Here is a 16,978-nt window from a genome sequence, read left to right as displayed (position 1 = left end):
TGGACGGAAGCAAGAATGAACGGACGGATGGAAGCTTCGCCCCACTCATCATCATTCACTCCGTGGATATGCTGTTATTTTTTTACAGTGAAAGCTGTGATGAGATAACAACTCGAGTCACGCGCAGCTGTGCGCCGCCACCGGTGTCTCTAACCACATCACGCGAAACTGCGAAACTAGAAAAAAAAAAAAGCACCAAAGGCACAAAGGCGCTCGAACCCAGGTCCGCTGAGTGCCTTGTATTCTACCACTGAGCTACGTCAGTACTTGTGACTTGTTGGCAAACTTGCCTTAAGCGGGCTTGATGTCGGAAAAGCAATCGCGTTAATACGATGTATAAAGCGTTTTAAAACACTGTGGGCCGTATATTGCTCCTGCCCATCACAAAAGCTCGTTCTTCTTCACCTAATAACTGTTGCGCATACCCACTTTAGCCATAATTCCTCATCGCCGTCAGCCGCTGCATGAACAATTGGCACGAAATTCCTTGCAAGTATTTAGCGAATACCACACTTCTCGCAAGAATGATTTGATTGATTTGTGGGGTTTAACGTCCCAAAACCACCATTTGATTATGAGAGACGCCGTAGTGGAGGGCTCCGGAAATTTCGACCACCTGGGGTTCTTTAACGTGCACCCAAATCTGAGTACACGGGCCTTCAACATTTCCGCCTCCATCGGAAATGCAGCCGCCGCAGCCGGGAATCGAACCCGTGACCTGCGGGTCAGAAGCCGAGTACCTTAGACACTAGACCACCGCGGCGGGGCACTCACAAGAATGACAAAAAATAGTATAGCGAATGCCGGCCGACTACCCCAAAAAATTGATTATTAATGCCCTAGTGGTTATCAGGCAAGTGTACTTGCAGTAGTTACCGAGTGAGTGTTTGGAAAAGGCTCTGAAAGGCCGCTCTTCTAGCTTTCGCTGTGACTGTGCTGCGCCTTCCGCGCAGGCCTGGTGTTTTTCACTACGCTTTCACATGTAGTCCACGAACGCTAACTTTTGTATACTGCATAGCATAAAGTAAAATATAAAAAGAAAACATGTAAAATTATGTTCAAGATTGTTCGCATTATTATTAGGAAGCCTACACCATGCAGGATTTTCATTCCTTGCCATTTCTAGTTTTCTGGTTTTCTGCTGCTATTTCTCCTTTTTCCTTCCCGGTAAAGAACGATGATCGGTAGGTTATCTATGTTCACCGAGTAGAGAGAAATGAAGACAGTGGTTCAACGGGAAATATTTTGTTTCCCGCGCATGCAATCACTGAGAATTTTATTGCGAGTGATATCATCAGCGAAAGTGGGACTATAATCGGTGTAAGCACCTTGAAAGTGACGCCGGCGACCTGCCAGCCTTCAGCAACACCAGCAGCTTGGAAGAAAGTGTGGTTGAAAACTGTACGTAAAACCAATAACCTTTTCCCTAAATAGCGTTGCATACGTGGTCGGTGTTTAAGCTGCGTAATATTGTTGATACGATAGCGCTGGCGATTGCACACCGTGACATTGCTTCCATCTGTGCCTACGGAGGGAGTCGTTACATACGCTTTGCCTGGGCAAAATACACCTTCATGTATATTAACCTTATAACTGTGCAAAAACAACGTTCTTGGCCGAGTGAAGATTTCGTTTCACCCACTTGGATTTGTGAACTTCAGACGCCCGCTCATGACTGATTGGTTCCAAGTATAGTGCCAAGATCTTTGTTTCCCATCGATGCCTTCGCGTCCCATAAAAGATAACGTGAGCGTCACCATAATCTTCTTGCGTCTCGAAAAGAAGTAAACCAATGATACCGACCAAGTATGCACTGAAATTTAAGAAAATATTTGTTGGCGTTGTATTGTTCCAATCGCCCAGTACCTGCTCGGCCTTACTTTTTTTTAATGCATTTATTAGCGAACTTCAGCGACTTTGAGCGTATCTATCTATCAATCTATCTAGCCGCTTACGTTTTGGTGATATCATGGTCACTCTTACCTTGGCGTGAACAAAAGTTTACATGGGAGGGTAAGATGGTTTGACGAATATCATGCGCTGTTGAAGACATGAATAATCCCGTCGCGTACGTCGTCAAACACTTCCCACCAGACAGTGGCACATACCCACAGGTGGGTATATGCCGCTGGTATGCTGGTATGTGTTGCAGGTGATTGACAGTTGGAATCAACCCGGAAACGAGGAGAACACACATGGGTAAATATAATGAACCTGCGTCAAGAAATACCAAATCCCAGAGATCGGTAGCGTCGACCCGATGAATGCAAAGAATAAATGTCAGGGTTCTAGGTAGAATCGAACCCATGAATTCTGCGTGGCAATGAAGCATTTTACCAAAAAGCTACGCCAGGCTTCGAAACTACTTTTCAAATGGACGCTAACTTCGTTAAAGTCAATATTGGTTGCAGTAATGTCTACCCAATTTTATAAACATTACATATGAACTCTTTTGATACAGCCGTCAAGTCGGGTTAACGGAAATTGTGATTAGTTGCCATGCACTGAAGTTAATTTTGTAGCAGTGTCCACAGCCACAATCCTCACGAGCATAAGCGCTTCATATCACCTTCTGGTGTTGCTAATGCGCATGTTCTAGTTGGCATCGTTGCTTAAGTGCAAACAACTGCTTATATAAACACGTGCAACGCTTCAAGATATGTTTGTGCGCGTAACATTTGCACATATATTCAACGTCATTTCATGACGCGTTGCCTAATTAAAAAAAATTGAAACACGATCACCTTCTGTCCGCATGTTTCGCACAACACCGATTCCCGTATACGTGGAATCTGCTGAATTTTCTTGATATAAATCAGAACGCTTCAAAGAAGCCTCGTGTTCTTTTCTTTTAAAAATTAACATTTACATACAGCCTCCCAAATAAATGTAAGATTTATTGCATGGTGGTCGCGTGAAAAGGCACATGTTGGATGCGCTTGCGAAACCGAAATCGGACAAAAACGGACTACTCGGCCTAGTAACACATGTACAGAAGGTCTACCCACGTAGCTTTGGCTGTGCTGCCACAGAAAGTTGTTGCCGGGTGCAATAATGTATGGGAGGGAAATCTGGAGCTAGCGTCTGCGGCAGCTGCAACGCATCGAGCTTCAGCCAGCATGGGCATTAGTACTTGGATTTTGTACTTGGATTTTGAGTTAGTACTTGGATTTGTCTAAGCTTCCTTTTATCGGTTCCATTCGGTTCCTTGTGGCCTGCAACCACTTTGTGACAAGATGAAGTTCAGAAAATCATAGCATATGCACGGAGTACATGATGATGAGATGGCTTGAAGCAACCGTGATTCCGTTAATCCATGCGTCCGTCGGTTCGCCCGTGCATCTACTTGTCTCTCTTTCCGTGCTTCTGTCCATCCGTTCTTCCATGTAGTGAACACTCAAAGTACCGTCTACTCGCATATTTTCATCATACAGAAGTACCGCCATCCAGCAGACATTTCAGGGATTAAACGAGTTGTGGCACGGCTCGACTACAGGAGCGGCACGCGCGCATTTTTATATGGCCTGCGCTTCGTGTCTAGTTCCCACTTTTTGCCACCTCTAGTTCATGAAACTGCGGCCCAACACTCGCTAAACCTTGCTAAGACCAAGGAGGTTATGCTCAGCGAGTTCAACGTAGCAATAACATAGTGCTAAAAATGCATCCATCCGATATTGTTTTTTTTTTAGTCAGAATCAAATTCAAGGGAAAGTTTATTGCAGATTAAGACGCCGATATTCGTCTCTGTAGGTTATTTATTCAGAAACAAATATATTTCGTTTATGATTAATGTGCGTGGGTTTCCTTCTCAATTCAAATCAGTGTGCGTGCCGCTCCTCTAGTATTTCTGTGGAGGCGGCTACGTACTACTATACGCTGCACTACTACTACTGCTACTAGGACAATGACTACCACTACTACATGCATTGCGGATGCATGATCCACGACTTGAGGAGCTTGGCCCCTAAAAACTTCAACAGTTTCACTTCACCCTTCTAAACTGCTTTGGGCTTATTAACACGAATCGGGTGATGACGTTCACACGTCCTGCCACAGTGGTCTATTGTATAAGGTACTCGGCTGCTGACCCACAGGTCACAGTATCTAATCCCGGCTGCGGCGGCTGCACTTTATATGGAGGCGAGATTGCTTCAGGACTGTGTGCCCAAATTTGTGTGCACGTTGAAAAAACACCAGGTGGCCGAATTTACCGAAGCCCTCCCGGGTGGCATCTCTCATAATCATATGGTGCTTTTGGGACGTTAAGCCCCACATGTCATTCAATCATTCATTGAAGTTCACGACAATCTTCTCGTTTTTCTGAAACAAGCGCAGAAAAATGAACAGTACCCCAAGAGTGGTCGAATCCGCAAGAACGAAGGTTAGGCAAATTGATGTATATTACCTGTATTACCGATAGAGGCTGCATGATAGCAGCGCCAGAGTTCCTTCTAGTAAATATTGTAAGAAACTATGCCCTACGACCTCGCACTGTCGAGAATATTTGTTGACGTTGCTCTTGCTGCTTTCGTTTTGGTATGGCGTCATTGCCGACTGCGCGCGCGGTAGTCGATCGGTGCCTGCGTGCTTTGTTTAGAAGACGGGTTGTCGTGTCTTCTTTTCCGGTTTCTGAGTACAGCGACGTGTGGCTGCACCTTTGGCTTGGTTAACCTCCCTGCCTTTCCTCTCTATTTATCTCTCTTTTTCTCTCTCTCTCTCTTTGGCTAAGACGCCCTTTCTCTGGCTTGCATCAAGAGAGAGGTCCATATGGAACCAATGCTGTAGCTATGGAGCACGGTATACTGTACTGGTCTATGTAACATAACTTCACTTGCTCTCTGTAACACGCACCCGGAGTAGGGTTGGTGGAATCTGGTTCCACTTTACTTTATACAGGAGTGACACCGCTTTGGCATACGGGATAGACTGTGTAGAAATCGTAAAAATAAAGTTATCGCGAAACTGAAGTTTACTCCTATTCAAAACATGCGAATCAGTAGCTTTCAAAAGAGAGCTCTCATGTTGGTTTCGGGATTAACGTTGATGCAGACTGCACACTGCTGTACGTCGTCACTCACTGAAGCAGATGCGACGGACACTTGAATAGAGGGCTTCCGGTATGAAATTAGCGCGAGTAGTTAGATATATTTCACCCGCCAAGTAGTCAGGAACAGAATACCGCACGCTACGGCACAATATATCAGGTTGTTACGTTACTCATGCAGAAGACTTAGAGTAAGACACAAAGAATATCTCCACAAACCACACCCCAATAACTGCGGTATGTCTGCGAATAATTTGTGCAATAGAGCCATTCTAAGTGCTTTCTGTTCATATCATAAGTACTTTTTCGCTGATAGTGTAAATACTACGCGTATCATTAATTTAATGTTTATTGTTCCTATTCACAATATTGATGTGTACCCTAGAAGTCTTGGTGAATAATCGCTAAATGTAGTCAGGAATTTCACGTTTACGACCAAAAACCAGCAACATGAACATCTATGTGTCTATATAAAAAAAAACACGCATCTGAAAGTTGCGAAACGCACTTGGCGTGACAGAACTGAACGAATACAATGTCATGCTTTACATGACACGGATATCATGATTATCATGTTTGGACGTGTCATTCACCTTCGTCGCCTATTCACGACCCGTGATACCAAGTTTGGTATATGTGTAGTTGGCCAAATAGCCGCGAGCGCATCATGTGCGTAGTATGTTGTCGTGTTCTTACATGCCACGCGTGTCATGATTATCATGTTTGCACAAGTCATGTACGTTCGTCCTCCATTGACGTCACGTAACACCAAATTTGGTATACGTGGAGCTAGCGAAACGGCCACGAGCCCCTCGTGAAGGGCCATGTATACTCTGACGCAACGTTGACGCGTGCTCTCTGGGCGCAGCACTCCATAGTTTGACGCCAGGCGCGACCGGCACGACCAGCGTCCGTCGGCGCTGCCCGGTGGCAAGCAGCGCGAATCGCGACATGCTTCATTTCAAGTGGATGACGTTACCAAGACGGCACTGCGTCTGCCTCTTTTCGTGACGGAGGGACGCCTAGTGCATGCGTCAACGCAACGCAGCACGAAATCGGCGCCTGGCATGGAGGCGTCGGCGTGAAGCGACAAAACGAACGCCGGCACGCAGGCGCGCCGGGTCACGTCGAAGTGTATCGGCGCCTGGTGTTTGGCATGTAGATGTTTTCACATAACATCCACCTCATGATTATCATGTTTGCACCAGTCACATACCTTCGTCCTCCATTCCGTAATACCAAATTTGGTATAAGTGAAGCTAGCGAAACGGCCGCGAGAGCATTATGAGTGTGGAATGTAGTCATGTCATTACATGAAATGCATCTCATGATTATCATGTTTGCACCAGTCACATACCTTCGTCAACCATTCACGTACCGTAAATCTAAATTTGGTATATGTGATGCTAGCGAAACGGCCGCGAGCGCATCGTGAGCGTGGCATGTAATCATGTTGTTAGATGACACGCATGTCATAATATTTATGTTAGGGCCTGTCATTGTGGTTGCCATGCAATCATGTCATACCATACCAGTTTTGCAACATGCCATGTGAACGGAACCACCACAACAGCTGAAGGACCTTGAAGTGCTGTAAATCATGACATTCATGACATAAGTGTCATTATTTTCATGTTATGACTACTTAAATAAGCTCGTAATACAGTCATGTTATGCCATACCGAATTTGGTATCGATACCATTATCGAAACGGCCAGGAGAGCTAAAAGTCGTAGGCAGATAGATAGATAGATAGATAGATAGATAGATAGATAGATAGATAGATGGATAGATAGATAGATAGATAGATAGATAGATAGATAGATAGATAGATAGATAGATAGATAGATAGATAGATAGATAGATAGATAGACAGACAGACAGACAGACAGACAGACAGACAGACAGACAGACAGACAGACAGACAGACAGACAGACAGACAGACAGACAGACAGACAGACAGACAGACAGACAGACAGACAGATAGATAGATAGATAGATAGATAGATAGATAGATAGATAGATAGATAGATAGATAGATAGATAGATAGATAGATAGATACGCTCAATGTCGCCGAACTTCGTTAAGAAATGCTTCGCATTTAATAAGCCTAGAAATCTGTGCGTCCTGACAAATATATTACTTGGCCGCCGGTATGTAGAGAGCATTGTCATATTGGCGTTCGACTAAAAGCAATCAATGCACATTTTGCAGGTGAAATATTCAGATCCTGTTCATTGGGGTACACCGACAACAAGGTCGCAGCTTTCTGAAGGCTTGTGCGTACCTCAGATCTTGTCACGCCAGATGCCCAAACCCACATGTCTCTTCAGCGCACAAAGACTGCTTGACCACGTTCAGTAGTCGTACCACAAGACCAATGAGAACGATTTTGAAGAAGGTTGTACTCAAGACGCCACTTTGTGGAACTCCACAATGCGTCGGGGGTTGGGAGGTTGGACTATATGCATTGTTCTCAAATGATGTACACCAAAGTCAATAACAGCGTGCCCAACAATACAGTTGATCACCCAGGCCCAGTGACTCAATGGGTTCGAGTATGGTATCCCGAAGAATGTTGTCGTATGTTCCTTTCATATCAAGGAACATGGCAAAAGATAGTTTAGCGTATACTTTGATTAGAAATGGGTCTAGGTTTTTCATAAGCTATACTGATCTAGGTTTTAGACTAAAAGCCAGTGACACGAACATGTCTGTGGTAATAGCGTCAACCTCATTAACGCGAAAGTTTTTACAGAGAGGCCCCGCACGTGGTCTGGCGAAAGCGAAGAAACGACTGCTATACGCCGCCTTCAGACTAATACTTTCCTTAGTCCAGAGGCTACCCGGCACTTAATACAGCAAGTCTCTGGCTCATGTCCAACTTGTCAGGTGTTAGCTGACGCCTCTCACGTTGTGGCTTCGTGTGCTGCCACTCAACTCCCTTTCTTATCCCCCTTTTGCATGCCAAATAGAGAAGGCTTCGGAGGAGTACCTGCTCGGCTGCTCTACCTTGTGTGCGCAATGCCCCTTGATGGCGAGTGCCTGGGCAGCGGTGATCTCCAAAGGTGTCCCGGACTACCACTCAGGCGCACAGCAACATTGTGATATATTCAAGAACAAAACGTTGCGATAAAACTCGTTATGGTAAAAATAAGTCTTTTAATGACACAACTGGTTGACTATTTTCGCTCTAGGCCTCGAATATCACAAGAGTTGCTCAGCGTAATTGCGCTCGGGCCTGTTGGTGGGTCAACGCGTTGCCTTCTATGGCGGAGTGGGCCAGGACGTACATTATTTGTATCATTTCCCCCTTTTGGAGGTTGGCGGCAGACTCGTGCGCAGCTGCAACGTTACAATTCAGTTTTCACCTCTAAGTGGTTAAAGGCGAATGACATATCTAGACATATTTTTTGTTATCCTGCATACAGCATACCTTTTCACTAATTAGTTTGTGGGAATTGAAGCTAGCTCGCCGCCATTGTGCGGGCTTTGTCGCCGTTATCATGTCCTAATGTGACTCTCCTCCTGCGCGGTCCGAAGCATAGTGGGAGTGATGTGAACCGCATAGAGTTTCCCAAATATACACTAGAGGGAAGCCTGGCTCTAGTTGATTTCAGGAAATTATATGGTCAACCCGTGTCTTCCGGTAGCGGAAGTTGACTATGGCTCTGCGCTCAAGCCTCCCGGGACGTATCTGGCGCGCGTGATGGAAGCCAGTGAGAGAAACACTCCGGACAATGAAAGGTGAGCACGCACTTCTCTCTTGTTCATTGGCTCCCTTTGTTTGGAGCTCTCTTGGACTTTTCAAGGGTGCCTTGCACCATCGGCGAACGCTTATCTTTCGCTGTCTCTTCTGAACGGGCCGAAAAGCGGTGCGGGGTTTTGCCCGTGGTGATACTATGCCAACCCGTACCTCTCAAAGCCAACACGAGCGCAGTTTGCCCTTGCTAGAACAATCGGACTCTGTTGTCCCTGATCGTGAGAGCTCGGAGCATAGTCACGAGAGCCCGTTTCCCTCAGCCGCATGTCACCGTGAATCCTTTTGCCCAAGGAGACGTGCAAGCGGCCCCCGTTGCGTGTCACTTTTCGCACGTGGCGTCAATAAGCCTCGTTTGCTTTCCCAACGCCATTTGCAATGGGCGCTGCACTGAGTTTTTGGTTTGAGCGCAAGCAAGAAAGTGCAGTGACTTGTTTGAGAGCAGTATGTACTGTGTAGTTGCCACGCTGCGCTCGGCGCCTTGGATTTTCGAACGCGTGTGTGCAGCGGCGTTAGTGACGCGAGGCGACGGTCAAGGCGGCCCTGTTGCTCGCTCAGACCGAACCCATGCTAGTAGAGGTACTCTTTCCGGATACGCGTACACTACACGTTTCAATATTTAAAACCACGAAACCAGCATCAAATCTGCATGCTGGGTGATAATGCACCTGTAAACAACGGGAATGCCCTCTCACGCGTTCCCGGTAAAGATTAAGTAGCAACTGCCTAAATATCGATACGGGGGCTTCAAATGGCGTTAAACGTTTCGCCACTATGTTTTCCGCTTCCATACATAAAACCCGACACTCGTCTTAGACACCACAAGAACATTGTGAATACAGGGCTTGACGGAAGGAACAAATTCGTCTTGCTGAAAGTAGCTGTTGAACCAATCACTGTCTACCACAGCGGCTACAAAGCAATTATCGCTACAAATACACTAAATCAATACTCAAGCATTCTGACCTTCCCTTCTCCAATGCTGCGTGTGTGGAATCCAATACAGCTTTTCTGGACATTCCCTTTCGCAGGGTGGGATGGCGGTTTTTTTTTAACGTCATAAAAGTGAGGAGGTTAATTTAGGCTGGAAAGTGGCGGCTGTGGACGGAGCTTGTACACAGGTGTTACACAGGCACTTTTGTTCGCGAACCAAGATCGTCACTGCTACATGCTAAGGTCGAGTTTGGCACTGATCTCAATCGCCTTGACCCCGGTTGGGCATGATAAGGCTTAATGACAATAAAGAGAATCAGTGACTTTGTTTACTTTAACAAACTCAACTCAGAGAACTCTAACATTATATGGTACAGTACCATGAGTTCATTTTTAGCGGAGAAAGCTCAGGTTAAAGCTTATATTTACGTTTTGCCAAAAATTCTTAAATTTATTTTTCGCATTCCCGTGACACTGGCTCGATTAAAATTTATGAAACTTCGTATGCCAGGTCTATGGCAACAACTGATGACAATGTGCTTCATATTTATCAATTAGAAGTTATGTTGGACCCAGTAGACTCTCTCTAATTTTATGACGTATTGGTGTTTGATGCGGAAATATCAGGGTGGCGTGCCAACTACCATTTCCTTTTTCCACGTTTTCCTGCTCACTGAGCGTGGTGTCAGTATGGTGTTAGTGGGTTTGTGAAATTGCACTTCAAAAATATTGCGCGAAAAATTGTTTTCGATTCTAGTGTCGTGTTAAATGTGAACCTCTAGCAGCATCTGGTTGGGATTAAGATCCGTTTTAATCGGGATCAAGATTGCCCGTGTAATAGCTGTGCTCTGAGACTGTAACCAATTACTGGCTAACAGTGGAATTCGCGAAAAACTTCAATGAGTGAAATACATACCGAACACGGCAAGAGCGACGGTCGCGCTGTATCTCCTGCCGCTGGCGTAGAGCAGGTCGCAGACGTACGTGCCGCGATCAGCGTAGTCCACTCGGTTTACCTTCAGACTAGGAGGCTCCTGAAGTACCGAGAAGAAAGAACGGCCTTTCCATGCCTCGCCCCTGGTGTGGTGCCCCTTGGAGAGGCCACCCCTGCGCGACCGTGCATCGAGGCTGTAGAAAGGCTCGGTGCTGTTGTCTCCGCCACGGAACCAGCGTACGAGCACCGCCGAATCGTTTCGGCTCTCGACACGGAGCTTCGCTAGGCACGGTATCACGGCGCGCCCACCGTCCGTCGCCAGCACAGTGGTGCCTCGGGGATCGACACCTGCACGAAAATGAAAAAAAGGGTTCATGATGATAAGGGGCGCGAAAAAAACGACACACAACAGAGAAGAAGTACAGAGAAGAAGTACACAAAAAAAGGGGGTGGAGGACCCCTTTACTTCACTTGTTCTTTCGTCAATGGCTTTAATGGATGTGCGTAATATTAGTATTAATATTTGTCGGTGTTTAACGCCCCAAATTACTAACATAATTACGAGATGCGTACGGGAGGTCTTCGGAAATTTCTGCCACTTAAACTCCTAGCGTGCGCCTACATCTGAGTACAGTAGCAGCCTATAGCATTTCTCCTTCATCGAGTGCATCTGCCATGGCCTGGATTTTATCCCGTGACCTTCGGACGCGCAGTACACCACCAGGGCCATAGGCCTCCGCGGTGGTCTCTGTCCCCCTCCCCTCTCTCTCTCTCTCTGCGAACGTGTGCACCGCACTTGTTCGCAAACCCTGGCGAAGTCTGGTTCACCCGTCGAAACCATTGGAAATAAAAAAATAAAGTTAGGTTCATTAAAAAAGCCCAATGAATATATATATATATATATATATATATATATATATATATATATATATATATATATATATATATATATATATATATATATATATATATATATATATATGCTAACGCGTTCGAGAGCACCGAACGCGTTAGCAGCATCGATAACGCGTTCGAGAGCATCGAACGCGTTATTCGAAGGTCGTAGGTTCAATTCCTGCTCACAGCTGGTAATTTTTTCATCCACTTTTCTTTCTTCTTTCTTCTTTTTTACATTCCATTGGTTCTAATTACTTCCCCTGTACATTCCTTGACATTACTGTCTGTTATATCTCATTGATATTGTGTTAAAACACGGAAATACGAGCCCTTAGGTATACACTTCTCTCCCTTATATATATATATATATATATATATATATATATATATATATATATATATATATATATATATATCAAGAGAGAGAGAGATTACTATCAGTGAGAGCAATACCACGCTGCAGTACCACGTTTATTCGGAGTATTTGTTTCCTAATTTACAGATATTTAAATTTTGTAATAATGTATTCAGCTGGAGAACGTCACCATTTTCGCCTACTTATAGTAATGAATTTAACCTCCCAGCCTTCAGCTCCTTTGTTTCCTGCCTTTACGGTTCAGCACTTCACAGGGCGCAGCAATATAGAGAGCTTGAGCCGCAGAAATGCTCTGTCCTTGTTTTTTCGCATCAGCAGAAAGTTCCAGGAGATTAAGAGGTACCATGGTCATCTAGGATTTGGCCGTTTGCGTTCTGCTGACGTACGTTTTAAGGGAAAGATAAAGCGCCATTGCCGAAATGACTTCACAACTTCTTTTCCGTTAACACTGTCAAGCGTAGTTTTTAACAATCCTGCTTTTCATGTCCCTTTTAGATTTTTTAGACTTTTTTGCAGGAAGGCACCATGTTATCGCCATTTCATCACCATTTCAAGGCATACACTTAGATGGTCTCACTAAACCAAATGATAACTCATTTCGAGCACACTTACAAAATCGCTAACTTTACTCACAATGTACCATAAAGCGCTAGTTATTGCCTTTGTGTTTGCTGTCTGTTTGATAGAGTCAGCTGCTCGGCGTCTTATGTAGAGGCTATCTTGCAAACTATGTTTCACTCAATATGTTCTAGTTGGCGAGCCATAATTTTCAAGAAGCGACGCACAAAAGGACACATTCATGCACGGCGGGCACAAAATAACGCTTACGCAAGCGTTGTTTCACTTTTACTTATTAAAAGCAGTAAACGCAATTCTTAGTTTTTTTTTACAGTGAAAGCTGTAGGAGATAACAAATCGGGTCACGCGCCACCGTAGTTGCCCGCCGCCACCACTGCTACCGCCGGTGACCGTAACCACATCGCACGAAATGAGAAAAAAACCTAGCGTAATTTACACAGTGGGACTCGAACCCTGGTCCGCTGAGTGCCAGCCCGGTATTCCACCACTGAGCTACGCCGGTTTTTTTTTTCTTTATTGCCTTGCATATCATGACTGTTCACATTTTACATATTTACATATTGGTCCAAATTCAAGTGCGTCACAAAATACACCCACAGAATTCATTGAGGTACCGTCAGCTCTTGGCTGACTATTAATCAATACTTGGGCATTCGTAACAATCGCTCAATGCACCCAATTCAGTCTGGCACATCCTCTTGGCTTTTCAGCATTTCAAGAAAATGGCACACTGCTTTGCAAACATATTGGCGCACAGCTAGCACTTCTACATCCGCGTTTTCAAAGTCCACATGGCATCCGTTTTCTTTCGGTTAAAAACGAGGCAGGTGTACGTTACGATCTTATCATGCTTCTGGGCCTGCACAGTATATGGAAAAACCACTGAGCTACGCCGATGTTTGTGACTTGTTGGCAAACTTGTCTTAGGCAGGCTTGATTTCGGGAAAATAATCGCATTTATACGACTTCTAAAACGTTTTAATAAAGCGAAAGAACAACCAGTCGTCGCACAATGCGAATGGCGTAACGAATGGGTCGTCCTATGCTCCAACTCACTACAAGGCTTGTTTTTGTTCAGCTACTAACTGTGGCACATACCCACTTACGCCATAATTCCTCATCGTCGTCAGCCACTGCATGAACAAATGGCACCAAATTCCTTGCAAGTGTTTAGCAGATACCATATTTCTCAGAAAAATGACAAAAAATAGCAGAGCGAGTGCCGGCGTACTACCAAAAAAATTATATTCTAATGCCGTAGTGGGTATCAAGCAAGTGTGCTTGCAGTATTTACCCAATCAATGTTCAGAAAAGGCGATGAAATGCCGCTCTTCAAGGTTTAGCTGTGATTGTGCGGCGCCTTACGCGCAGTACGGGCGTTTTTTTCTCGTGGTTCGGATGATGAAGAACGTGAAAAACACAGGCAGGTAAACATTAAAGTAATTTTTGCAGAGAAAGCTGTTATAGGATCACAACAGGTTTCTATTGTTGTCCCCCACCACCGCACCCGGTGTAGCGTGCTGGTCGGGAAAATTGAAAACCCTCTCGAAGGCTCCACTGCATTTAGGTGGGGGCCTGCATGTTTTGCTTCGTAACATCAGTTCGGGAACAATATTCAAACAGACAACTTGACAGTAACAGGTAGTTTTTTTTTATTTACCCAATACATGTCAGCCTGGTTCGTCACCTGACTCGCTTTTTGAAGTGTCGAGTGTTGAATATAGTAGAGTGATAACTGATCACATATGCACGTAAATAGCGTGTGCGCTCACCCACATACGTGTCAACAAAAAGTTATTCATAACGTTTTGTTAAGCCGTGTAGTTCTCGGCAATCTCTTATTAATGTCCGCAACTCAATCCCACTTGCCATATTATTTGTTTATTACCTCCTTGTAACAAAAATAAATATTTTGTCATTACGCAGAGTAGAACACGTTTATTTTGTTTGATACCATCTTTGCGAGTTCAAGAATGTAAGCAACTTAGTCAAATCAGTCTGCTCAATGCATGTTTGTTGGTGTTTTGTTTTTTTAGATAGCTAGCTGCACTTGCGTGTTATTCGTCACTAGCTGTTAGTATTGTGGATAATATACAAAATGCCACACACCAGACGTATATCACCTAATCATTTTATGCTTTCGTGCTTCGTAGGACAGTCAAATTTCAATATGCATGTCGACCGTGTCTCGACGTGTGGCCTGTTTTTCCGACGCCTAATTGACCGTTACACACTATAGAGCTGTCAGTATTCATTATTATAACGACATGGACGTGGTATAGAGGACTTTTAGTGATTGTACTATACTTGTGGTTATGTCCACTTAGCATAGCGTTGTAGTTATTGATAATCTGTAGCAAACGGAAATAAAAATTAATAAAATATTTAGCACATAATACTTCGATTTGAAGCATTGTATTAAGGTTTCGTAGAAGAAGTGTATCGTAATTGCAAGTAAGTTTTTTTGTTTTTGCAATATGTAGTCCTATCTAGTCGTCTTGTCGTTATGCTTCCTTGTTTTGATCATTATTTATTTCACTCTTCGATTGAAGGGTGAATATGTATAGTGACCAATTTGTATTTTTTGAACCTACTCCTGTAAGAGCTTGTTAAGGCTAACATTATGAATAAATAGATAAACAAAAAGTGAATATGCACTCGCTGATTGTTATGCTTACAATAAAAAGCCTTCTATATACCTGTCTTTTTTAGTACGTTACATGCTACTCTACAAATAGCTTTATTTGAGAACATTTCATTATTTATTAAATATGTATTTCAAATAAAACCCTGGATGCTTGAGCTTTGCCTTCAAGAGCGTAAACGGGCCCTGTGCACATTTATTTTAACCATGCATACCGCAAGGCCTGGGAGAAAGCAAGAGCATTTGCGCAAGAAACATTGGCTGTTTCAATGTATTCTACATTGTCCACATGATATACACCGTTGCTAAGTGCCAACTACGCCATAGCTATTTCTTTTGCTGGATCCACTGCTGGTACGGATCCACTGCTGGTACGTAATGTCCCGCATGTACTTGAGCAGCTGCACACACTGCAATGGGTGGGCAGCTTAAAAGCACCCATTGGTTGTGCAATTCACTTCGTTTACCTCCCCGTGCGGTTTTAGGAATCTACTGCACATTGTGCTAAGGAGACTCCTTTAACTACACCACATTCATATCGTATTTTTTTTACTTTTCTAGAGCAGTTACAATCGTTATTGGGGCTTTGCGGTATGCCACTCAGAGACGCTGGGTGCGATTCTCACTTTAAACCGCAATTTTTATTACCTTTATTATTTATATATTTCCCAAATTTTTCGTCACAGACACAATTTTTCTCTCACAACCAATGACACTGACGCCAACGCGGAATTTCAGCTAAAGCAGTTATTTAACACCATTGATCTAATAACCACTTTGAACAGTGGTACTGCGACAGGCGACTTTGTCGCTATAATCTCAACAAAAATTACGGTCAATGTACCCACATTTGCACCTATAAATTGGTCTTGGCTGACAGCTTCACAGGTGCTCTTGTCATCCGGGCGAACCAAGTTCAAAAGTGTCCAACAGGACAACATTTGCAGCAGAGCTGCTTGTCGCCTTACGTGCTGCTATACTTTATATGGCGGAATCCCAGCCTCAAAAATGGGCTGTGTTCTGTGACTCTAAGGCATCCCTTCAGAGCTTGCAATCAGCTTAGAAGCGTGGCGGTTTAGGCAAGCTGGTATGACATGACGATTGTTACAGCGCGAGATCAGAAGGGCGACAAAGCTTTACGACGAAGGGTGCATGAACTACTAGTCAATGAAGTGAGAGAAGTGTCTCACGAAGTTTTGTCGAGAAGACATGATGTAGTGTTTCAGTGACTACCAGGACATTGTGACATCGTCGGTAACGACCTTGCTGATGATGCTGCCCAATCCACCCACGAGGACGCCTAGACAACCCCAATATCCTTGTCGAGAACCGACGCTGCAAGGAGCCTCCGATCATTCGCTAAATCAATGTCGGAAACTTTGCTGAGTGACCCCAGTGTAGGGAACCGCCACCTATGTAAATTGGACCCATCGAGAAAGTTTCAAGTTCCATCGAACCTCTGCCACCGGGATGCATTTTTACTTTGCCGCCTGTGGTTAAGAGTAGCTTTCATAAAGGAGTACTCTTTTCGCAAAGGAGTGGCGGATTGCTCCAGATGTGAGTAGTGCGTTGGTGGCAAGACGATAGAACATCTACTGTGTTTATGTGACCGTTTTGCGAGAGAACGCCACGTGATACGCGCAACGTTAAACAAACTGGATAATACACCTTTTTCGAAGAGAAGATCCTCGGTTACGCTTCGCAGGTCAGCAAAGCGACGCGGGCATTGCTCGGTTTTCGAAAGTTGACTGGACTAAGTGATCGCTTATAGGCGTACAGTGGGCAAGTTCGTATGTCCCCAAACAGTGC

The 16,978-nt window shown here is 44.5% G+C and overlaps 1 protein-coding gene across 1 annotated transcript in view; it reads right to left on the bottom strand.

Annotated features, from left to right (window-relative positions):
- Nucleotides 1–16,978, bottom strand: part of LOC119171533 (uncharacterized) — an 83,371-nt gene that overhangs the window by 24,384 nt on the left and 42,009 nt on the right. Inside the window, exon 2 of the mRNA XM_075892206.1 lies at nucleotides 10,656–11,021. Coding sequence (XP_075748321.1) covers nucleotides 10,656–11,021 — 366 coding nt within the window. The remainder of the gene's footprint in view (nucleotides 1–10,655; nucleotides 11,022–16,978) is intronic.

This window comes from Rhipicephalus microplus, chromosome 4 (assembly GCF_043290135.1).
Source record: "Rhipicephalus microplus isolate Deutch F79 chromosome 4, USDA_Rmic, whole genome shotgun sequence".
Lineage (NCBI taxonomy): Eukaryota > Metazoa > Arthropoda > Arachnida > Ixodida > Ixodidae > Rhipicephalus > Rhipicephalus microplus.
The sequence above is the reverse complement of the archived record's forward strand: the minus strand, read 5'-3'. Positions and strand labels throughout refer to the sequence as shown.